The sequence below is a fragment of the Schistocerca americana genome, chromosome 3 (genome assembly GCF_021461395.2).
Source record: "Schistocerca americana isolate TAMUIC-IGC-003095 chromosome 3, iqSchAmer2.1, whole genome shotgun sequence".
In the NCBI taxonomy this organism is placed as follows: domain Eukaryota; kingdom Metazoa; phylum Arthropoda; class Insecta; order Orthoptera; family Acrididae; genus Schistocerca; species Schistocerca americana.
In genome coordinates, this window is record NC_060121.1 from 812,227,432 (window position 1) to 812,252,726 (window position 25,295).

At 42.5% G+C, this 25,295-nt stretch overlaps 1 protein-coding gene across 6 annotated transcripts in view; it reads left to right on the top strand.

Moving 5' to 3' along the window:
• LOC124607083 (inositol polyphosphate-5-phosphatase A) overlaps window positions 1-25,295 on the top strand; it is a 323,688-nt gene that overhangs the window by 63,762 nt on the left and 234,631 nt on the right. For all 6 annotated transcript variants that reach the window (XM_047139269.1, XM_047139272.1, XM_047139265.1 and 3 more), the window contains one exon: window positions 21,018-21,059. In XM_047139269.1, coding sequence (XP_046995225.1) covers window positions 21,018-21,059 — 42 coding nt within the window. The remainder of the gene's footprint in view (window positions 1-21,017; window positions 21,060-25,295) is intronic.

The window sequence follows — 25,295 nt, forward strand, 5'->3', positions numbered from 1 at the left end:
ACCGACAGTACTTTTCCCAGACGATGGCGGGAAGCTATCGTTGTTCCTGTTCCGAAACCTGGAAAGGACAAACATCTCCCCTCTAGCTATCGCCCCATTTCTCTCACGAGTAGTGTCTGTAAGGTTTTGGAGCGTATGGTGAATTGCCGTTTAGCTTGGTGGCTGGAGTCCCGCAGTCTTTTAACACCTACCCAATGCGGTTTTCGAAAGCATCATTCTGCAGTTGACCATCTTGTTGCTCTCTCCACATATATCATGAACAATTTTCTCCGGAAATGCCAAACATTAGCAATATTTTTTTATCTGGAGAGAGCATACAATACCTGTTGGAGGACAGGCATCCTCCGCACACTGTTCTCTTGGGGCTTTCGAGGTCGGCTGCCCCTTTTTCTTCGCGAATTTATGGCAGAGCGCACATTTAGAGTGCGGGTGAACACTGCTCTCTCCCGTACTTTCTCCCAAGAAAACGGGGTACCCCAGGGCTCCGTGCTAAGTGTTGTACTGTTTGCCATTGCCATAAATCCAATTATAGATTGTCTCCTTCCTGATGTCTCGGGCTCCCTCTTTGTGGACGATTTTGCGATCTACTACAGCTCTCAACAGACCAGCCTTCTTGAACGACGTCTTCAAGGATGTCTCGATCGCCTCCACTCTTGGAGCATTGAAACCGGCTTCCGTTTTTCTCCCAGTAAGACCGTTTGTGTTAATTTTTGGCAACGTAAGGAGTTTCTTCCACCCTCCTTACATCTAGGACCTGTCAACCTTCCGTTTTCGGACGTCGCTAAATTCTTGGGTCTTATGTTTGACAGAAAACTGTGCTGGTCCTCCCACGTTTTCTATCTTTCGGCTCGCTGTCTGCAATCCCTCAACACCCTCCGTGTCCTGAATGGTACCTCCTGGGGAGCGGACCGAGTGGTCGTCCTTTGCCTCTATCGTGCCTTAGTGCGCTCGAAATTGGACTGTGGAAGCATAGTTTACTTCTCTGCTCGGCCATCTATTCTTCAGCATCTCGACTCTATCCACCGCCGTGGATTACGTTTAGTGTCTGGAGCTTTTTACACCAGCCCTGTGGAGAGCCTTTATGCTGAGACTGCTGAACCTCCGCTGTCCAATTGGCGAGCAGTCCTTCTGAGTCGTTATGCTAGCCATCTGTCTTCCAAGCCTGCTAATCCGGCCCGTGAGATTTTTTTCGACGCCTCCTTTGATGTAGGGTATGCAGGCCGCCCTTCCTCCCTAGTACCACCGGGAGTCCGGTTCCATCAACTGCTCCATTCTCTTTCCTTCCGCTTTCCTAAAACCTTCTTGACAACTTGGGGTACAGCACCGCCTTGGCTCTGTCCCCGAATCTGCCTGCTCCGTGACCTTCGTCAATTTCCCACGGATGGTACCCCTTGACTCGTTTATCGTCAGGCATTTGCTGCTCTATGTGCACAAATGAAGGAAGCCACATTTATTTACACTGATGGCTCGAAAACATCGTTAGGTGTAGGGAGTGCCTATATTGTTGGCGACACCCCAAATCGATTTCGGCTTCCCGACCAGTGTTCCGTTTGTACTGCAGAGCTTTACGCTGTTCTCCAGGCTGTCCAATACATCCGCTGCCTTCAGCGGATACAGTATGTTATCTGTTCAGATTCTCTCAGCTCTCTCCTCAGTCTCCAAGCTCTCTACCCTGTCCACCCTCTGGTCCACCGGATTCAGGACTGCCTGCGCTTGCTCCATTTGGGGGCATCTCGGTGGTGTTCCTCTGGCTCCAAGGACATTTTGGTATCTGTGGAAATGATGCGGCCGATATAGCGGCCAAGGCTGCAGTCTCTCTTCTTCGGCCAGCTATTCGATCGATTCCCTGCGCCGATCTACAGAGCGTTTTATGTCGTCGTGTTGTTCATTTATGGCACGCACGTTGGTCGACACTTCCCCATAATAAATTGCGGGATGTGAAAGCTCTTCCCTGTGCTTGGACCTCTTCATCCCGAACGCGTCGTCGGGAGGAGGTAATTTTAACTAGACTCCAGATAGGGCACTGTCTTTTTAGCCATCGACATCTTTTAAGTGGCGATCCTCCCCCACTCTGTACCCACTGCTCTCAGCTGTGGACGGTAAGACACCTTTTAATTGAGTGCCCCTATTTTACTCTGTTACATGCCCGTCTACAGCTGTCGCCTGATATATTGTCCATTTTAGCAGATGACACGCGCTCGGCCGATCGCGTTCTCGAGTTTATTAGTGCCAGTGAGATGTCAGTCATTTGAAGCTTTTTTTGGGGACAACCAACCCCTTTCTGTAGTGGATTTTTAAGCTTTCCTTCTGCTTTTAGTTTCTCCAATTTTTTGAGTTTCGTTCCCATTGCTGCTGGTTTCCATTTTCGTTTTTTACCGTTTACTAAGTCACGGACCGGGCGCTAATGACCATAGCAGTTTTGTGCCCTAAAAAAAAAAAAGTGCTACAACCTTACCCTCTTGGATTATGTATTAAACTAATGATGTTTGGTATCATATAAAAGCTCTTTAAAAGAGCTTTCCAATGAAGTAAATTTTATTGTTCTAGCTTAATTAGAACACGAGTTATAAAGAAAACAACATTGTTCCGCGAATCAAAAATTTGTCATTTTTTCAATTTTTCAAAGTCCATTACTTGGAAACTTTTTATCAGAAAAATGTGAAAAAATTAATTTGTAGTACTATTTATGAGTACTACAGGCATACTTAATTTCATTTAAAACCAAGAGGGTAAGGTTGAAAGTGATGGTTTCATTTGTTGATTTGACGTGGAATGACCCGTACTCAAGAAATCTCTGCTCACTCGGAAATGGAACAACATCTGGTGGGCTACTGCCCCATCTAATAAACTCTGCACAATCTAGGAGACTACTGCTGCATCGCATTCTTCCCTCTGTTCCTCACCAAATGAAAAATGACTTGTGTAGAAAAATGTCCTCAAACAGCCCTGGATGGTGACCTTTGTTGGACTAATAGTTACTGTTGCGTTGTTTGCTCATAACTTCTGCATTTGGTATACCATCCAATATGTAGCTTGGCTGAATGTCAGCTCCAAGGAGCCATCCAAAGAGACTCTGTGTGGAGCCTTTTCCATCACTGTGAATTTTGTTCCACTAAAACATGAGCCTTGCATTTTTACCGTCACACCATGGTTCATCTTGACCCAGAAATTTTATTGGGTATCCAGCATACTGTTGCAGAGCCTTGATTTGTGGGACTCCTCTTCAAAAAAAAAAAAAAGAAAGAGAGAGAGATAGAGAAAGCTGTCTTTATTGCTAAATACTCTTGATTCAAGCCTAGATGAAGTAGTTATTGGATCGTGCAGATTATCATGGAATAAGACTAGCCAATGGTGCCTTCTGAACTAGTCCCATAACACCCAAAGTGAGGATCTTACCTCTTCAGTTCTGAAGGTACACAATCAACATACAGTATTTTCATGATCATCTAAGTTACCTAATTCATTTTCATACTAGGAAGATTGTTGAACCTCAGATGCTTGCCCTCAGAGGGATTTTCTAGTAGGAATACGCCGTGAGACCATCTGCCATTACATGCATCTAGCTCCCTTTAGTGTGTGTTTCCCATGTATCCCTGTGAACTTCTCCTTGGTTTGTACCCAGACCATAAATTACAACTGATTTGTTTCCAGTATATAAAGTTTGTCCCCCCCCCCATGACCTTTCAGGATCTGTTCCTCTCAGTTCTTCAGGAGCACCATGGTGCTACCATCATTTACTCTGACAGCTTAAAGATCGTGGATGGGACAACCTCTGGGGTAACCTCTGGCGTGCCACAGGGGAGTGTTATGGGACCATTGCTTTTCACAATATATATAAATGACTTAGTAGATAGTGTCGGAAGTTCCATGCGGCTTTTCGCGGATGATGCTGTAGTATACAGAGAAGTTGCTGCATTAGAAAATTGTAGTGAAATACAGGAAGATCTGCAGCGGATAGGCACTTGGTGCAGGGAGTGGCAACTGACCCTTAACATAGACAAATGTAATGTATTGCGAATACATAGAAAGAAGGATCCTTTATTGTATGATTATATGATAGCGGAACAAACACTGGTAGCAGTTACTTCTGTAAAATATCTGGGAGTATGCGTACGGAACGATTTGAAGTGGAATGATCATATAAAATTAATTGTTGGTAAGGCGGGGTACCAGGTTGAGATTCATTGGGAGAGTGCTTAGAAAATGTAGTCCATCAACAAAGGAGGTGGCTTACAAAACACTCGTTCGACCTATACTTGAGTATTGCTCATCAGTGTGGGATCCGTACCAGGTCGGGTTGACGGAGGAGATAGAGAAGATCCAAAGAAGAGCGGCGCGTTTCGTCACCGGGTTATTTGGTAACCGTGATAGCGTTACGGAGATGTTTAATAAACTCAAGTGGCAGACTCTGCAAGAGAGGCGCTCTGCATCGCGGTGTAGCTTGCTGTCCAGGTTTCGAGAGGGTGCGTTTCTGGATGAGGTATCGAATATATTGCTTCCCCCTACTTATACCTCCCGAGGAGATCACAAATGTAAAATTAGAGAGATTAGAGCGCGCACGGAGGCTTTCAGACAGTCGTTCTTCCCGCGAACCATACGCAACTGGAACAGGAAAGGGAGGTAATGACAGTGGCACGTAAAGTGCCCTCCGCCACACACCGTTGGGTGGCTTGCGGAGTATCAATGTAGATGTAGATGTAGATAAGTGTTTACACATCTTGCCAATTGGGAACAACATTCGTTGACAGGAACACATAATGTTTTTATTGTTGAGCTGATAGCAATTAACAGAGCCCCTCATTTTATTAAATGAACCTCAGTCAGCTGCTATTTAATTTGTAATTAAGCAGTCCATTATTTTGAACAGTCATATGACCTGCTCAGTTGTCTTTGGATCCAAAGTCATGTAGGTGTTCTGGGAAACAAACTGGCCATCCATCTGGCTAGAGAAGCAATTACTTGCTGGACATTTGCTTCAACAATCATGGGTGCTGATTTGAGGGTGCAGATGCAACTCTGTCGCTCACAGATGGAACATCATCTGTTCTGTCAAGAGCCTGGCTGCGTGGCTTTCTCCTTCTGTTCTCCCACTAGGGGTCTACCATCTTATGTTGCCTTACCATCGGTCTTACCAGATTACCATTCAGTTTTTTCTTATCTAATGAGCCTCCACCATATGGTTGCTCAGCTTTGCAGTCAGTAGTTCACTTCTTCTTGGAGCTCCATCCTTCTCTCCCTCCAAGTCAGGCATGGTCTTCCAGAATCCTTTTCTCTAATGTTGGTGGTCAGTTGAATTGGTTCTTCATTTGCTCCAAGACATTGGTTTTTGTTCCCAGATATAAAGTTTTAAACTTGTTTCCAAGGTAGGAACAGGGTCGTTGAGGTACCTCCTGCCACATGCTGTTCCCAGGGTCCTCACACTACCTTCTCCATTAGCTACCCTAATAATTACTTTTAAATGTAATTAGTCCTTTTTCTGCTTCACCCAGTTTTACTGCTGTAGGAGCTCAGATGAGTGAAAGACCTTAAGGATTTTGTCCCCCTGATACTAACCAATGATGAAAAAACAGTTGAACAGGTTTTCAGATTTTCTCTGAGCTCTTGGTGACTATTTGGATTTTTAACACTTGGTCGGGGAGTGGGATGGTTATGGGAGGGAGGGAACTATAAACTGTGCCCATCCAGCTAATGACTGATTGTTTCTTTCGCCACTCGGGGGCACAGCATTTGTTTTCTGAGTACAGGCTTGGCGACCCGGGGTTCCTGAGCTGGGGACAGGTAAGCGTTGCCAGTCCTCTGTCACCGTGAGCTCTGGGCGCGCTTCAGTAACAACCATGTGGCACAGCAGTGGAACGTTGTGTGTCACATGCAACATGGATCTTGGCTTGACCTCCCGAAGTGTGAAGATGGTAAAAACCTATATAAAAAAAAAAACCTCAATCTCAAGGTATGCTGCGCGCTGATGAGATTCATGGCTGTTGAGTTGGAACAGTCACTAAACGAGCAACCTCCAGGGAACCTGCTGCACCTCAGTTGTATAAGGCTTACCTGGGCATGTGGGGCTCTGTGTAGGTGGACTTTAATTTCCCTAGCTGCTCTTGGGACCAGCATGAAGCTTTAGAAATCTTCTCTTCCTCCTCTCAGTGGAAAGGGTGGGCTGCTGGTAGGTACTAACACCCAAACAAACAAGAGAGCTTCTGTAACTAGTCCTTGAGACTTGAGCATTACTCAGACTCTGTCAGTATAGAGTAACACAACAAATGCTGGTGGCCAGAAAGTGTTTCTTATGATTAAAGGGAAAGAGGGGAGCTTTGAGAAAGTTTCACTTTTTACATACAAAAAGGTTTAGAGGGAATTACTGGAAGTTTAAAATCTGTCAAACACTTGCAAAATGGGACCCTGTTGGAAGAAACATCTATTTCCCAACGAATGAAGGACGTCCAGAGAGCTCAGTGTCTTGGGGAGTAGGCAACAGAAAGCCCACTGCACAACACCGTGAACTATAGCAAAGTTGTGATTTGCAGGGATCTGGTTGACAATCCCCAAGAAGAACTGAAAGCTCAGTGGCATCATTGATGTACAGAACATAATAAAACAGGTGGATGATAATCTCATGAAATTGGACTCATTTGTACTGACTTTCAGCAGCACAAGACGTCTGGAGCATGTCAAGGTTGTGGTTTCCTCCACCTCAGTGTGCAGCTTTATTTTCCTAACCCAGTGTGATGTTTTACATGTCAGTGCCTTGCACACACTTCCTCAGGTTATAAGAGAGCAGCCACTTGGGGCAAATGTGGCAATGCCACCCATGAAGGTGTTGGTTGTTCATCTCATGCAAAGCGTTCAAACCCCTCTGGTGATTACTCTGTCTGGAGTAGGGACTGCCGTGTCTTCCTTGAAAAAAAGAAGATACAAGAGTTAAACCCCCCCCCCCCCAGGGTATGTCATCTTCTTTCCTTGTCTCCTGTCCTCTGTTGACCCCATGACAATATTGGATTTCTCTGCGCACAATATCCAGCATGGTAGCCAGTCTGTTGTGGTGGGGCCGTCATGTACCCATTTGGTGGTAGACAATTGACAACACAGGGATTGCACTGCTGATGCCTGAGCTGTAAACTCCCCACGTATGCCAAGGAGTAGATGCCTGTCTTCCTGGGGCATCAGGACTCCTGACAATGGCCAACATGCCAGGTCGCCTTTGCTGTGCCTGGGTGGCACTCATGGAGAGAGCCCCTGATGGGAGTGGGTGGCATCAGGGCGGATGACCCACAATGAAGCGGACTACGTCATTTCTTGCGGTTGACCATATGGCACCAGCAGTCCCTAAGAAGGGCAAGATAGAATACAATGTCGACAGGCATGACTCTAAATTGTTTCCCTCCCTCACTACACCATGGGAGGAATGTAGAGCTACAGAACGGAGAGAGCCATATTCATCTCAGTTTTTAGTCTGTAGCGGAACCGATGAGGACTCTTTTCTACTGACGAAGCCTCAGTTTTTCATTGAAAACCTTGAGGATAAGTTTGGAGAAGTGACAATGCTGTGCAAGATGTGAAACAGTGCAGTCTTGATTCAGACAGCATCCCCAGCCCAATCTCGAGTGTTACTCGCCTGTGACAAGCTGGGTGATATTCCTGTTTCCGTCACTCCCCATAAAAGCCTCAACATGGTCCAGGGAATTATTTTCCTTTATGACCTCCTCTTGCAGTTCGATGATGAGCTCCATGCCAGTTTAGAACGTCAGGGTGTTCATTTCATCTGGCGCATTTATAGGGCACCCAAAGACAATAGGGTTGCTACCGGTGCCTTCATCTTGGTGTTTGAGGGTGATTCATTGCCTGAAAAGGTCAAGGTGATGGTTTACCGCTGTGACATTAAACCATACGTCCCTCCCCCTATGCAGTAGTTTAAGTGCTGGAAGTTTGGGCACATGTCTTCCCGCTGCACTTCCAGCACCACATGTCGAGACTGCAGACGTCCACTGCACCCAGATACTCCATGTGCGCTACCTCCCACTTGCAGCAACTGTAAAGAGCACCACTCCCCCTGCTCGCCAGACTGCCCAGTACTCCAAAAGAAGTGGAAAATTATGGTGTGCAAGACCCTGGACTGGTTGACTTACACAGAGGCTAAACGTAAATTTGAAAGATTACATCCCATCCGGTTGACATCGACATATGCTGCAGCTACATCACCATCCCCGTCCCAAGTGCCAGTGGTTCCTCACCCTGTGCCACAAACAGTGGGCCCTCTGGGCCATCAGAATACATCCGCCCCCTTGGTGGCAAATCTTCCTCTGCTGCTCCTAAAGTACCTTCTACGGGAGCGAGGCCCTCTCTGTGGAAGGAGTCCCTAGGGGCCCTCTAAGGTCTCCACTAATGCCACAGTGTACACTTTTCAGTGGCTCAAGAAGCCAAAAGCTTCACGGTCTTCCTTCATGTCTGAAGCTGCTTTGGAGAAATCTTCGCAGCAAGCCCCTAAAGAGAAGCGAGAGATCAAGCAAACTAAGACCTAGTGTGCTAAGAAACAGGACCTTCTGGTGGCCCCAATAGCACCACTCCCTATCAGTTCTGCATCTGAGGATGCAGTGGAGATCTTAGTGTCCCCCTGTGGACCTGGTTCTCATTAATACCTCATCCACCATAGAAATGGCTACAAATACTCAGTCAGTGGCAGCAGGTGACCTTTCTCCTTGCGTGCTTCATGCCTTCCCAGCCTCACAATAACATTATCCTTCAGTGGAATTGCTGCAGTTTTTTTCCACCACCTGGCTGAGGTACGGCAACTGTTAAGCTTTACACCTGCTTTCTGCATAGCCCTCCAGGAAACCTGGTTCCTGACAGTGCCAACCCTTGCCCTCTGTGGCTATAAGGGATATTACAGGAACCGTAGCAACTATAACAGAGTGTCAGGTGGAGTCTGCGTCTATGTCCTGAACTCAGTAATGAGTGAACCTGTGCCCCTTCAAACCCCTCTTGAAGCTGTGGCTGTCAGGATAAGGACGGCACTGGAAATAACTGTCTGCAATGTATATCTTCCTCCAGATGGTGCAGTACCCCTGAATGTATTGGCTGCACTGGTTGATAAACTCCCTAAACCTTTCCTACTTTTGGGAGATTTTAATGCCCATAACCCCTTGTGAGGTGGCACCGTGCTTACTGGCTGTGATAGAGATCTTGAAACTTTACTGTCTCAGTTGGACCTCTGCCTCTTAAGTACTGAGGCCGCCACACATTTCAGTGTGGCTCATGGTAGGTAGTTACTCAGCCATTGATTTATAAATTTGCAGACCAGGACTTCTCCCATCTATCCTCTGGAGAGCACACGATGACCCGTGTGGTAGTGACAACTTCCCCATCTTCCTGTCACTGCCCCGGCGTCAGGCCCAAGGGCAGTTGCCCAGATGGGAAACTTTCACCTCTGCAGTCACTGTTGAATCTGCCCCACACGGTAACATCAATGTGGTACTTTAGCAGGTGACTAAAACCATCGTTTCTGTGACGGAAAACGCGATCCCTTGTTCTTTATGGTGCCCCTGCGAAAGACAGACCCTTGGTGGTCGCTGGAAGTCGCTGAGGCAATTAGGGCACCCTTCCCTGGAGCACCTCATAGCCTTTAAACGGCTCCGTGCCCATGTTTGCCAGCTTCTCAGTGCATCATGGGATAGTGATATGCACATGTACAGATGGCAGGTGATTCGTGTGAAATGGTTACTGACATGATTATGCCTTCGCGACGGGAATTAACAGACTTTAATGCGGATTGGTAGTTGGAGCTAGACACATGGGACATTCCATTTCAGAGATCATTATGGAAGTCAATATTCCAAGATTCACAGTGTCAAGAGCACGCAGAGAACGCCAAATTTCAGGCGTTACCTCTACGGACATCACAGTGGTCATTGGCTTTCAGTTAATGACAGAGATCAGTGGTGTTTGCGTAGAGTTCTCAGTGCTAACAGACAAGCAACACTGTATGAAATAGCAGCAGAAATCAATGAGGGACATATGACAAACACATCCGTTAGGAAAGGGCGGCGAAATTGATCGTTTAATGGGCTACGACAGTAGATGACTGAAGTGAATGCCTTTGATAACAACACGATATTACTTGTGGCACCTCTCCTGGGCTCGTGACCATATTGTTTGGACCCTAGATGACTTGAAATCCATGACCTGGTCAGATGAGTCCTGATTTCAGTTTGTAAGAGCTGATGGTAGGGTTTGTGTCTCTCACAGCCTCACGGAACCATGTACCCAAGTTGTCAACAAAGCTGGTGGTGGCTGCATAATGGTGTGGGCTGTGTTTAGATGGAATGGACTGATGTAGTCTTTGAGTTGAAATCGTTATATGCTGGAATTTTTATGGATGACAATGCACCATGTCAGTAGGCCACTATTGTTCATGATTTGTCTGAAGAACATTCTGGATGATTTGAGTGAATGGTTTGGCCACATAGGTTGCCTGACATGAATTACATCAAATATTTGTGGGACATAATAGAGAGGTCAGTTCGTGCACAAAATCCTGCCCCAGCAACACTTTCGCAGTTACGGACACCTGCAGAGGCAGCATGGCTCAATGTGTCTGCAGGGGATTTCCAGTGAGTTGTTGAGTCCACTCTACTATGAGTTGCTGCAACACAGGACATATTAGGAGGTATCCCATCACTTTTGTCACCTCGATACATTTGATATTAACAAAATGCTTTTATTCAGAAATGCTTTTCTCGACATTGCCAGTCTACATTTTATATCCTATGTACTTTAGCCATCACCTTTTATTTTGCTGCCCAAATAGCAAAACTCGTCTACTTTTTGTGTCTTGTTTCTTAATCCAATTCCCTCAGCATCACCTGATTTGACTGCATTCCATAATGTTTGTTTTGTTTTAGTTGATGTTCATCTTATGTCCTCATTTCAAGATCCTGTCCATTCTGTTCAACTGCTCTTTCAAGTCCTATGCTGTCTCTATCAGAATTATGATGTCATCAGCAAACCTCAAAAGTTTTTATTTCTTCTCGCTGAACTTTAATTCCTACTCCAAGTTTTTGTTTTCCTTTACTGCTTGCACAGTGTATAGATTAGATAACATTAGGGATAGGCTCCAACACTGTCTAACTCCCTTCTACTTAGCAAGCAATGGAAAAACCAGGATGGAATAATGACAGTATGGAAAGGATAGATTGCTGCTCACCATGTAGTAGAACTGTTGAGTAGCAGACAGGTACAACAGAAAGACTGCTAAACAAGTAAGCTTCTGGCCAAAAAGCCTTCTTCTCAATTTGACACCCCCTCCCCCTACACACACACACACACACACACACACACACACACACACACACCACATATACACATGACCACCGTCTCTGGCTGCCGAGGCCAGGTCAGCTTACTCGTTTAGCAGTCTTTTTTGTTGTGCTTTTCTGCAATTCAGCATTTCCACTATATGGTGAGTAGCAATCTATTCTTTTCATAATATTTTCCCTCCTACTTATACTATTGTTAAACTGTCTGAGAAACTACTTGATGCAGTTACATCATTACAGTTGTGGCCATGACATGGGGCATGGTCTATGCACCTTTTTTAATATGCTGATAGGTAACCCAGCATAGCCTGCTGATTTTGAATTTTCTAGTGACCTGACTGTTTTATCTTACTGTTGGTTGGGATCAATTATATGCTTTAATGGGAATGCCCTATATCTGTATTGGAGATGGGTGAAAGATGGGTGAAGTGGCCGTTGATGGATTTTGCGACAGAGCAAAATTAGTCATTAAAAACATTTGCAATCAAATAATGCCATTTGATCATACATCCATTACGGCTGATGGTAAGGTCACAGCTGATATCTCCTTACAATTCCAAAGCTATTTATAACTTACCAAAAGCCACTAGAGTTTCATAACATTGTATCTCCATGTTTATCTCTAATTTCTAATAGTGTATCTTTGTAGTTTTAATATTCTGCCTTTATTCTGTGATTATTGCAGTCCTTTAGCATTTCACATTGGAAAAGTCTATGTTGTTCCCTTGCTGATTTCACTTCTTGCTTTATTCAGCTACACATTTATTTATGTATTTATTTTTGGTCATTTACTGGTGAGGTCATTTCAGGGGATGAGAGAGACTGAGCAGTAAGAAAAGTCTGATGCAAATTCACTGAAAGGAATGCAGTTCTTTTCATACTATTACAAGCTTTTTTAGCATATTATTGAAATTTTGTACATTATCATCAATAGCTCCTTTTGCGACATACATTTTTTCTTTTTCTTTTTGCTACTGAAGTAATTATTTTCAGCTTCTATTGGTATCACCTGAACAGAATGGTGGTCAGAAATGACAGGCTGTTCAGAACAGATGCCTTGTATGTAATGTGCAACGTGTTAGTTACAATGTTGACAAAGAATGATTTGCTGCCATTGACATCTCTAGTGAGCTCATTTTTAGAGAAGTAAAATTAAACTGATCTAGAATTAGCATTAATTTTTTAAAGCTGGAGTCAGCAGACAGCAAGTCAGTGCTTCAATCTCCAGTTAGTGTGATGTTGACACAACCATTTCTGTTGCTATGCTTACTATCTGTGTCAACAAACAGCATTTTATCCAGCATCTCTCTGTCTCATTTTAGACTAATTATACAGTAGCCTTTTTTTTTCTTTACAGTGGTGGTATACCATAGATGGCCCCTCCCATTATGAACTATTCTGTTGGGTACATATCTACCTAGCATGTGGTCAATTATTCTTTTAAACTTTAGCCGTTGTTCCTCTACATGCGCCTGCACTGTGCTGAAAGTTCCAAGTTCCTCATTGGTATATGACGCTACTGACTTTTTAATCTAGTTTGTTGAACATATATATTGTTTTGCTTGTTTTAGTTGTCCTTTGTACTTCGGTAGTCTTGGTTGCCACAAACACATCATGATCACGAATGCAAGTTTCAATGTGGACGACATTAAAGAGGTCAGGTCTGTTAATTGCCATTATATCGAATATATTCCATCATGAGTGGGATTAGTAGTCTCTGATGTGTAGTGGACACCTGACTTATTTATAGGGGGCCCTACAGTTCTCAACCCTATGGCACAAGTCCAGGAAGTCGTGGCCTAGCTTGTCGCAGAACTTTCAAGGTATCTCATTCAGTCCTTCAGAACCAAGAGGCCACAATCAGTTCTGGGGACAATGCTGCAAATTATGAACTTCATTGAAACTCTATGCACTAGGCTAGTCCTCTCAACTTTGTCAGTCCTAGAATGATCCAAGAATGACTTCAGAGCCCAGATAGCAGACATCATTTGTACCAATGTGCACCACAATCTGCAGTTGCTTACATGCTGTTGCCTCAATGGGTGCCAGAATAGGCTCTTCCAACACGTTGAATTAGGCCCCCAGGCATATACACCAAGTGCACATATTTCCCCAAAACAGGTGAAGCGAGTCCTACTGGCTCAGTTTCAGTGAAAGACAGCACCTCGAACTTGTTGGGGTATAGTTTAACACCCTGAGTCCTCACTAGCCCTTGTTCACACTGTACAGGATGCCTAGATGTACCATTGGAATGCCACTTGCAGTCAAATCGACAAATAATGACAGATCCCATACTACCTGCAGAGGAGACAAGATCCACAGGAAAGGATAGTATTTGAGGTACCACAGGTACTTTACTCTCAGGAAACTTCCAATACACCGATTCGCAGCAATGACCAATCATTTGACAGTGGTCAGGGTGATTTCCAGCTGCTTACAAACGGCAGTCAACTTGTCCCGTGTTTGAGAACAGCATTCACAGTAGGACTGCATTTTTCCTGGTTCAATGTATTATGGGATGGTGAACAAATAACTTTAAACTAAGCTTACTGATTATCTATTATATCTATTGAGCCAAACGGCCACTAATTCCCTATAAGAACTGAAGCAGATACACAAAACAAGATTTCTATTAAGGCAGCAGAAAAACCTCTGGCAAAAATTACTAATTTCCTAAAACTTTCTGAGGTTAATTACAATTATAATTATTATTAGCAAACTCAAAAAGAGAGTTAATGATAAATGTAGGTAATATCCACTGGTAAGCCAAAACATGAGCACTACCCACTGCAACATTGGATACCACTTGGTGGCATAGTGGGCACTTAATGTGGTAATGAAAGCATGTAAGCAGAGCAGACATGGGTGGGAGATCGCCATAGCAAAGATATGGGGTACAAATGGGGAAATCTATTGAGATAAGCAAGTTACACAAAGGGCAGATTATTACTACGCAGAGCCTGTGAAAATGGCGAGGCTGGTTGAATGTTCACGTACTACTATCATGAGCATCTATGGAAAGAGGTAGGAGGACAGTGAAACAACCACTAGGCGCTAAATAGTTGGATGTCCATGACTTCACAGAACGTGGGATTCGGAGGCTTGTCTGCTCTGTAAAATAGGGTAGAAGCTGATCTGCGTTGTCTCTGCTGAAAGAGCACAATGCTGGTGCACACGCAAGTGTTTTGGAGCACATTGTTCATCGTACATGGCTGAACATGGAGATCCACATCAGACCACCCCTACATATTCACATGTTGACCCAATGACATCATTAGTTATGGTTCCAGTGGGCACGGGAACATTGGGATTCGACCATTGATCAATGGAAACGTGTCGGCCCTTCAGTTGAATAGCACTTTTGCTGCACTAGGTCAATGGGTGTCTCCACAAATGGCATTGTCAAGGTGAACGGTGCCTCGAAATGTGTAGTCCACCATTGATCCAGGCTGGTGGGAGCAGTATTATGCCATGGGAGACATTCTCCTGCACTTATATGGGACCTGTGGTAGTAATCGAAGACACGCTGACAGCTGCATCCCTTCATGATTGATGTCTTCTCCAATGGCAATGTCATCTTTCAGCAGTGTAATTTTCCATGTCTAAGTGCCAGAACCATGCTACAGTTGTTTGAAGAGCATTATAGTGAACCCACATTGATGTCTCAGTGACCAGATTTGCCTGATGTAAATCCAATGGAACCTATCCGGGTCGCTGTCGGGCACCATATTGCGTTAACAAATCAGTGGCTGATTATTTACACAAATCACATGACCTGTGCATAGACATCGAATGCCACATACCTCCACTAACCAACCAACAAAAATGTACCCGAAAAAGGGGTATTTTTTCGGTTTTGTGATTATATCTCGCAAGTGACTCACAATATCGAAAACATAGTGCAATTAAAAATTGTAGGGCATGAAATTCTGCATTGAATGAGACCATCCACGTATTTTTTGGATCACCTGTTTCCATGCTAGTGCTCTTAAAAATTGGACCAATTTTACATGTTCATGAAAAATTTTCGTTTTAACCTCTGTTTTTTGGTAATATTGTTGAAACTAACCCACCTCGCATTAATGTCGTTCATAAAAAAGATATGGAGAGATAAATTCTGCATTCAATGAAACCAAAATTGAATTTATTGGACCACTCATTTGTGTACAGCTCCTCACTAAAGTTGAACCATTTCTCATCATCAATGAAGACAATTTCAAATGTAGTCCTTCAGTAATTCTTATGTATACTCTTTTAAATACAGAACTATAGCAACCCATTGTCTTGTACTTATTTAATGTAGTAATAGAATAAAATATTAAAATTTTGTAAAATTTGAAAAATAATATTAAAAAAAGTTTCTCATATATTGAGGGTTAAGAACTGAAACCTCGTATCTGACAGATGTCAGAAAAAGTCGTGGCTGAAAAAATGTATGTTATAACAAAATGATGCAAAAAAGACAATGCACAACCTGAGAGTAATAAATGATTATGCTCTACATAAAAAAATCAGAGCAATCAAAATTTTTATTAAAAAGTTATGTTTTTTAGCTCCCCTGTAAAATTTGTCTTTTGTAAGATACATGGTGTCCGTTCTTAACCCTCGATATAATACAGTGATACCCATTCAACTGATATGGAGGAGGCAGGAAGAAAGAGACACTCCTTGAAATTAAGTAGTGGTTATTATATTTCGCAATTACAAAATTTTACATAAATGTATGAGATGAAAAGGGTAAAAGTAGGTATGTACACAAATTTCACATACGTTGACGTTTGACTGTCATTGCACACTTGACTCCTCAAAGTCAGTATTTTCCGAGTCCGATGCCCCGTCACTCGGCTCCTCAAAGTCAGTAATTTTCGTCATCTCATATATACAATCCAGGTCTTCTTCAACATCTTGTGCATCAGTTTCACTTGGTAGGAGGGAATTAGTGCACGACTTCCCTTGCAGTTGACACAAATTAATGAGCACTTAATACCAGCCTTCCGACACCCACAACTACCTGCACAGCCCTTGTTGCATTTACAAGAAAATGTTGAGAGAAGAGACTGTGGAGCTGGTTCTTTGGAGGTAGCAACAGGCCAAGACCAAACTCTGAAGCCTGCCACCCCCAGAGGAGCGGATCCATCTGGTTTCTTATCCAAATTTGTACTTGTAAGTAGGTCCTCAAGCAATGCTGGTGAGCTGCTTCTGACGTTGGTGGTAGGGATGCTAGGGTGAATCTGGATTTCACAATTGCTTTGGGAAATGGGCCTAGGTCAAATCGCAATTTGTCTAAAGTATCTCCTGCCGTACTTCCATAGAGGGTTTTTAAAAATCGGAGGGCAGCTTCGACAATAGCTTCAGCTTGGGTGTCATTCTCTAAGAAAGATTTGATATTTTCCAGAAGACATTTATTTTTGACCAGTAGATTGACCACCTCCTCCTTGCCCTGACCGAAGAGTGCGGTCGCACGAAACACCGGCACTTATTGCTGTGTGGCGTGTCATTCTCTATGGGTAAATAACTGCATAATTTGGCGTGCATCCATCCCAGAAGAAAGGTGGGAACTGGCGAGACCCGGCCAGAAAAAACTTTTACCTGGGCCACACCTGTCCTTCTGTCCGCGGGTGGCGCCAGGCACCACTAAAGAGCAATAAACTGTGTCGCCTAGTGGGCAGATGCAGGATGCTGCCACCTGGTAACTGCACACTTACATTATGCACAATATTCTAGTAAAGCAAAAGCTGCTATTCCAAATGGTGCATTTTAAATTAAAATCAGAGGTGACCTATATAAATATATTTGCCTCCAAATTTGTTCAAATATAGGGTTCTGATTTTTTGAAGGTAACTTTCTGGACGATTACCTTAGGAATTACAAAAGATACACTTTTGTCACTATTACACTGGATTACCAGGCAGATCATATACACAAAGGCAGAATAACAAGGTGCAAAAAGGCTTTGCTGTTTAGTAAGGGATTGCCAAAGTTGACCTTAAATTTCTTGTCACAGAATATACTCCTGACTTTGAACAGTTTTTTATTTGTTTTTTCAATCTTTATTCATAATAATGTTATTTTTGAGTTGTCTGCATAAAACTGATCTAGGGACCTAGATTTGTAAATGTGAAGTACCTTACATGCATAGCAATGAAAGTACAAACTTAGCCGTACAGACTCAAACGGGTGGTCCATTTCAGTTTTGGTCTCATCAAACGCAGAATTTATTCCTCTATATCGTTTGTATGAACCACTTTATTGATAGATGGATTAGTTTATATGATATTAGCAAAAAATAGAGATAAAACAAAAATTTTTAAGAGCACTAGTGTGGAAATGGGTGTCCCAAAAAATATGCAGATGGTCTCATTCAATGCAGAATTTCATGCCCTACAATTTTTCATTCCACTGTGTTTTCAATATTGTGAATCATTTATGAGATATAATTACAAAACCAAAAAAATACCCCTTTTTCAGGTACATTTTTGCCCCCCACCACTTTTCCACAATTCCACCAAGGGGGGATAACCTAGGATAGTCATATTGGGCCACAAATAAAGCCATTAAAACAATAAAACCTTTTGTAGCAATTATTTACGATTTGTCTAATTTTTAGGTTTCCTGGGCTATAGGGTCAGTATTGCCTTTCATGGTACCAGTTTTTTCATTCTTCTGTAAATAACTTGTCAGTATTTTGCAACAGTGACTTGTTAAAATGATGGCTCATTAATATTTGCACTGGTCAGTACCTGCCTTCTTTGGAATTCAAAGTATTGTGTTCTTCTTGAAGTCTGAGAGTATTTTTCCTGCCTCATATTTCTTCCACACCAGTCAAAATAATTTTTTCATGGTTGGTTCCTCAAAGGATCATAATGATTCTAAAGGAATATCTTTCATTCCAGGGGTTTTGTCACCACTTTGGTTTTTCAGTGCTCTATCAAACTCTTTTCACACAATAAATTAATTGTATGGTTAAAAAGTCTTATTCACCAAGTGGCATTAGAATACGTATATAAAGAAGGTTATAATTAGGCAAGTTTTTGGAGCCAGTGGCTCCTTCCTTGGGCAGAAGGCTTGAAGGCGAAGGAAGAAGTGTGAAGGAAATGGACTGGGAAGTCTAGGAAAAGGGGTAGATTTCAGGAAAGTTACCCAGAACTGTGGGTCAGGGGAGACCCAGCAGACAGGATGAGAAGGAAAGACTGATTGTTATGGACTGCATTGGACTAGATTTAAAATCTCATCCAATGCAGCCTGCTAAGTCTAACCCTGGCCCGCGGTTCTGGTTGACTTTCCTGAGATTTACACCTTTTCCTAGACGTCTCAAGTCCTTTTCCTTCCCCCTTCTTTCTTCCCCTTCACCCTTCTGCATGAAGGAGCTACTGGCTCCAAAAGCTTGCCTGATTATAACCTTCTTTGATGTGTGTGTTCCGCCACCACTTGGTGAGTAGATTTTTCATCTATCCAACTAATTTATTGTGTCAAAACCCTTATCACAGTATTGTATCTTCCAGTGCATCTTCACCTACTTCCTCTTCTCTTTTTATACCATTTTTCTTTAGTTTGTTTCCTTTATATAGGTCCTTTATATATGTTCCTTCCCTTCTTCGATTAGTACTGGTCTTACACCTGAGCTCTTGATTTTCATACAGCTGTGTCTCTTCTTTCCAAAGGTCTATTTAATTTTCATACATGCGGCATCTATGTTTTTCATAGTTATACATGCTTCCACAGCCTTGCATGTGTCCTCTAACCATTCCTTCTTAGCTATTTGTGCTTTGTCAGTTCAATTTGTCTGGGACATTTGTATTCTCTTTTACTAGCTTCATTTGCTGCATTTTAATATTTTGTCCTATTGTCAGTTACATTTGGAGCCTCCTGTGTTATCTAGGGATTTCTACTAGGCCTGGTCTACTTACTTATCTGATTCTCTGCTGCCTTCACTGTTCCATCTCTAACACTTGTCCATCTTCTATTTTATTCATTTCACCCAATTCAGTGCAGTGTTGCCTCGCTCTTCCTCTAAAACTATCAACAACCTCGTTTCGCCACCTCTTTAGTTTCAATATGTAGCTCATAATCAGTCAGTTACGGCCAGAGTTCGCATCTGCCCCCGGAAATTTATTACACTTCAAGATCTGGTTGCTAAATTTGTATTGTCCCCAGGTCTCTGCCACATACAATTTTCTTTCATAATTCTTAAACCAAGTGCAAACAGTGATTAACTTAGGCTCTCTGCAAAATTCTACCAGGTGGTGTCCTCTTTCATTCCTTCCCCCCTCTGTCCATATTCTCCTCCTATTTTTCCTTCTCTTCCCTCTCCTACTACTGGTTTCCAGTCACAATTAGATTTTCTTCTCCTAGCTGACTAAGTACTTTATCTCATCATAAATTTGTTCATTCTCTTTGTCATTACAGATCTATTGGCATATGATCTTGTACTACTGTAGTGGGTGTTGACTTTGTGTGTTTTGTCTATGATAATGTGTTCACAATGGTATTCGTAGTAGCTTACTCACATTCCTACTTCCTTATTCATGATTAGGTCTATTCCTACATTATTTGTATTTCTTTTTGTGTTGGTAACTCTATACTGACCTGACCAGAAGTCCTGTTCTCACTGCCACAATAATTCACTAATTCCCTCCATATCTTATTTGAATTTATCCATTTCCTTTTTTCAGTTCCGTAATCTACCCACCCAATTACTGGGTCTGACATTCCCGGCACTGACACACCAGTTTTGTTCCTCCTGGTGATGATATCTGTGGGTAGTCCTTTCCTGGAGATCCAAATGGCTGATTATTTTACATATGGAATACTTTACCCAAGGAGGTGTCATCACCATTAAGCTAGTTAAATCATCCAGACTGTTGCCCCCGCAACTACAGAAAAGGCTGCTGTCCCTTCTCTAGAACCATGTTAGTCTGGCCTATCCACAGATACCTCTCTGCTCTGATTGCAACTATGGCACAGCTATCAGGTTGTCAGTATCACTGACACCCCCCCCCCCCCCCCTCCCTTCCCTCCAGGAGGAGGATTTAGTTAAAAGGATGAGTATGGAGCTGTAAGTAGTTGACTAGTAGGAAACTGGAAAGCTTCAATGAAAGTGATTTCTTAATCCTCTTTATATTTATATGACTTAAATCTTGTGTCTTTCTATAATTTAATATTTTTCCTTCCAATTTAAGTAAATACAAATTAATTTTGTAAGATAAATGTACTTAAATATGTATTTAAGTCTAAGGAAGGCAGTTTCTGTAAAATACAGTTTGGAGGTAAAAATCAAACAATGGAAAATCCAGGGTGGAATGTAACAGTATTATGAAAAGGAAAGTTGCTACTCACCATATAGTGGAGATGCTTAGTCACAACAAAAAGACTGTCACAAATAAAGACACACACACACACACACACACACACACACATGCACAACTGCAGTCTTGGCCAACTGAAGCCAAGCCACTATAGCTTTTTGACAAAGGCCTTACTGTCCAAAAGCTGACAATCTTTTTGTTGTGACCATCTGTGACTCAGCACCTCTGCTAGATGGTAAGAAGCAACTTTCCTTTTCATAATATGGTTTGGAGGTAGATAGTTGATTTAACCTATAGCAAATTGTGTAATGTCAATTACAAAAGAAGAAGGAAAAGAAACAGCAGTTAGTTATGTATTAACTGTGAGCTTATATTTGACTGAATCTTTTCTCTTTTCTTTCAGCCAACAGTAATGCTCAAAATTTGGATTGAAGAATTTTTATCAGTAAGTAGATGACTTGTTTTGAAAGTATTTTATAAGTGATGTATTTTTGTAAGATTTTATGATTGTAGATACAATGCCTTAGTGAATATATTTTATATGAGAATAGTTTTTGATTTTTCTTTTTATATTTTGTGTAACTTCTGTTTCTTAACTATTGGGTGCACCTGTGCAATAAACTGCATCACTTCTATATCTCTTCTCCTTGTTGTAGCTGAGACATGTGTAAAGTAATAAATAAAAATAATAAATCAGGTGCTGTAGATACACTATGTGATAAAAAGTATCTGGACACCCCCAAAACCATACTTTTTCATGTTAGGTGCATTGTGCTGCCACCTACTGCCAGGTACTCCATATCAGTGACCTAGTAGTCATTAGACATCGTGAGAGAGAGCAGAATGGGATGCTCCACAGAACTCATAGACTTAGAATGTGGTCAGGTGATTGGGTGTCACTTGTGTCATACTCCTGTACACAAGATTTCCACACTGCTAAACATCCCTAGGTCCACCATTTCTGATGTGATAGTGAAGTGGAAACATGAAGGGACACGTACAGCACAAAAGCGTACAAGCCGACCTCGTCTGTTGACTGAGAGAGACCACCAACAGTTGAAGAGGGTCGTAATGTGTAATAGGCAGACGTCTATCCAGACCATCACACAGGAAATCCAAACTGCATCAGAATCCACTGCAAGTACTATGACAGTTAGGCGGGAGATGAGAGGACTTGGATTTCATGGTTGAGCAGCTGCTCATAAGCCACACATCACGCCGGTAAATGCCAAATGACACCTCGCTTGGTGTAAAGAGCGTAAACATTGGACGATTGAGCAATGGAGAAATGTTGCGTGGAGTGACGAATCACAGTAAACAATGTGGCGATCCGATGGCAGGGTGTGAGTATGGCAAATGCCTGGTGAACGTCATCTGCCAGAATGTCTAGTGCCAACAGTAAAATCTGGAGGCAGTGGTGTTGTGGTGTGGTCATGTTTTTCATGGAGGGCACTTGCACCATCACAGCAAAGGCCCACATTGGTGTTTTAAGCACCTTCTTGCTTCCCACTGTTGAAAAGCAATTCAGGGATGGCGATTGCATCTTTCAACACGATCGAACACCTGTTCATAATGCATGACCTGTGGCGGAGTGGTTACATGACAACAAATCCTTGTAATGGACTGGCCTGCACAGAGTCCTGATCTGAGTCCTATAGAACAACTTTGTGTTTTGGAACGCCGGCTTTGTACCAGGTCTCACCGACTGACATCAATACCTCTTCTCAGTGCTGCACTCTGTGAAGAATGTGCTGTCATTCCTCAAGAAACCTTCCAGCACCTGATTGAACATATGCCTGGGAGAGTGGAAGCTGTTGTCAAGGCTAAGGGTGGGCCAACACCATATTGAGTTCTAGCATTACCGGTGGAGGGCACCACGAACTTGTAAGTCATTTTCAACCAGGTGTCCGGATACTTTTGATCACTTAGTGTATCTGCAAAAATTTGTTATGATCACAGATTCATTCAAAAAATTAATTTTCTTCGTTAGTAACTTTTGTATGTATCAGCTCCAAAGCAAACATCTAACATTTGTGAGAGTCAGGACTTCTGTATAATTTTCCAGTGTTTCTTTATAGAACTGTACATTCTCATTGGCATTGGTGTGATATATAGGTTTCTATTAAGAACATAATTGCAGTAATGTGATTCTTGACATTTTCCCTGCGTAATTAGTATTTGGTGAGTTACAACCTTGCAACTAATTAATGTCAACATCTCCTCATTATACTTTGGCTGACAACCATTCAGCCTTATTCACTCACCTGAAGATGGCTGCTTGGTTTTCAGCCAAAATAGTACGGCAATAGTAGATGCTATCTGGCTGCAACCCAAACGTTATGAACGTTATGGAATACCATTGAACCACGTGGAGTGGCCGCGCGGTTAGAGGCGCCATGTCACTGATTGCGCGGCACATCCTGCTGGAGGTTAGAGTTCTCCCTTGGGCATGGGTGGGTGTGTTGTTCTTAGCATAAGTTAGTTTTAGTAGCATGTAAGTCTAGGGACCGATGGATGACCTCAGCAGTTTGGTCCCTTAGGAATTAACACACACACACACACACACACACACACACACACACACACAATTTTGTGTAGTATTTGATCTCAACAAACGAAATTTCAGCAGATCCATACTGTTGATTGTTGCAGTTCCTCCCCTCCCCCCCTCCTCTCTTCTCTGACTCGACTGATCCCATTGTTAAGTCTTAGTCAGTCTGGCTTTTCCTTAGGTTCTGAACAGTATTGAGGTCTTTGCTTACTTCTATCACCTTTTTGGCTAATTAAAGCCTGGTCCCTTATTTCGGGTTTGACTCGCTGTTTTCTTTTTTCATAATTTTGACAGAATTGTGAATGTAATTTTGAATTGGCCGTTAGGCAGTTGCATCTTTTCATAGTACATACAGAAGACCACATGCTGACCTAAACTCAGTCACCTTGTATTCTTCTACCTCAATAAATACCACTATCAACATAATGCTGTTTAGAAGCACATGATGAATGTTGCCATCTGCGAGCTGAGCTGTGAACTCTCTTCTTGCATGTGATGTCTGACGGCTTGGCTCTGCCAGTGCACACTGGCGACCGCACTCCCACAGATGTCAGAAATAGTGTGTGTTCATGGGCTGACATTACTCGGTGTCCAAATGGCGTACTGTCACAAATGGCAAATCCAGCAGTCATTACCCAATCATTTTATCGATACCATGTTAGAGACCCCCTGGATGCACTACTGAGATGGTCTCTACCAAAAGCCAGTTGGGAAGAACACTCCTCTGAAGCCTATATCATGATAACCCAAGGAAAAAACATTGGTGAATCAGTGCAAGAATCACCAAAGTGATTACCTAGTCAGTGTATAATACAGAACCATTAGCCACTCAAAGCGTAATACAGACCATTGCTCTTCCGGACTTCTTTCAGGCCTACACCATGGGAATAGCTGAGGCAAACAGAAACAGAGGGAGAGCATTACAATGTCAGATGATGTAGCCCTCTGTCTATAATCTAGTTTTATATAAAATGATTACAAACATAAGTACAATTCCATGAAACAGTTGAAGTAGGACTGTGTTGCTTCAATGAACACACAGAACAGATGCCCAGGTATGGCAAAGCTGCGATGTATCAGTGGACATTATTTTCCAGCCGGAATACGTGGAGTTTTAGACCGAAGAATACTCCATATTAATCATTTCGAAATAATGAAATTACTAGCGAGGCATTGTGCCAAAGTATTAGCATCAGACCATTTTCACACCAGTTTTTATCCAACACTGAATTTTAATAGAACCAAGTAATTCTGTCTTTTAATATTTGAGAAATAGACCTATAACACACTTTCAGAAACTGGGAATTCAACACTGCACTTGTGCAATGTGAAATTACTTCACCACCTTAGTGACTAACAGAGTTCTGAAGATATTTAACAAGATTTGACATTATACCAAATTGACAAATGGTAAAAACCTCACAGTATAGACAGCTACAGACTAAACAGTTTAACAGCTGTGCTATGCAAATATCTGGAGTGGATGGTCTGACACAGAGTTTGTTGTGTGGAAATGAGATTTTCTTTCAGTGTGGTTTTTGAAATTTAGATCCATAACCAACCCCCTTTCAAAATTGGTATGGTTTCAGGAAGACATCCCCCCCTTCTACACCTGGTGTAGAGGTCTTTCCTGAAAGTTACATGTATCTTAGTTGCATTAAACGGATGGTTCTTCTGAGGCAATCTATCAACTTTTAATAAAAATTTCTTACTCCAGTGATATTTCAGAGGTAGAGTTGGTACAGCTCTTAGCAATCAACATTTTCAGTAAAAGAGAGTTGCATAGGGTTTGATCTTGAGTACTCCTGCCTTCACATTTGCTAGAAACAGAATTGTCATTGTTGTGGGACTGAACGTATTGTTGTTCTATGTCTCTACAATCAACAGTGTCTCATCTTCAAACAGCTGGTTGGTAAATGTGGGTATGGGCCCATAATTCGGGGTTACTCCTCATAAAGCAGATAAAGTCCTGCCTATGCAGAAATTAAACTGTGCTTCCTTGAAAATAGCTCTTGGGGACCAGATCAGAAAGTTCTAGTAAAATTTTACCAGTCATTTATTTTAACCAGTTGGACCATGGGTGTGTCGCTCATGAGTTGGCAACAATGGTTGAGGACTACTAGGCCCTGT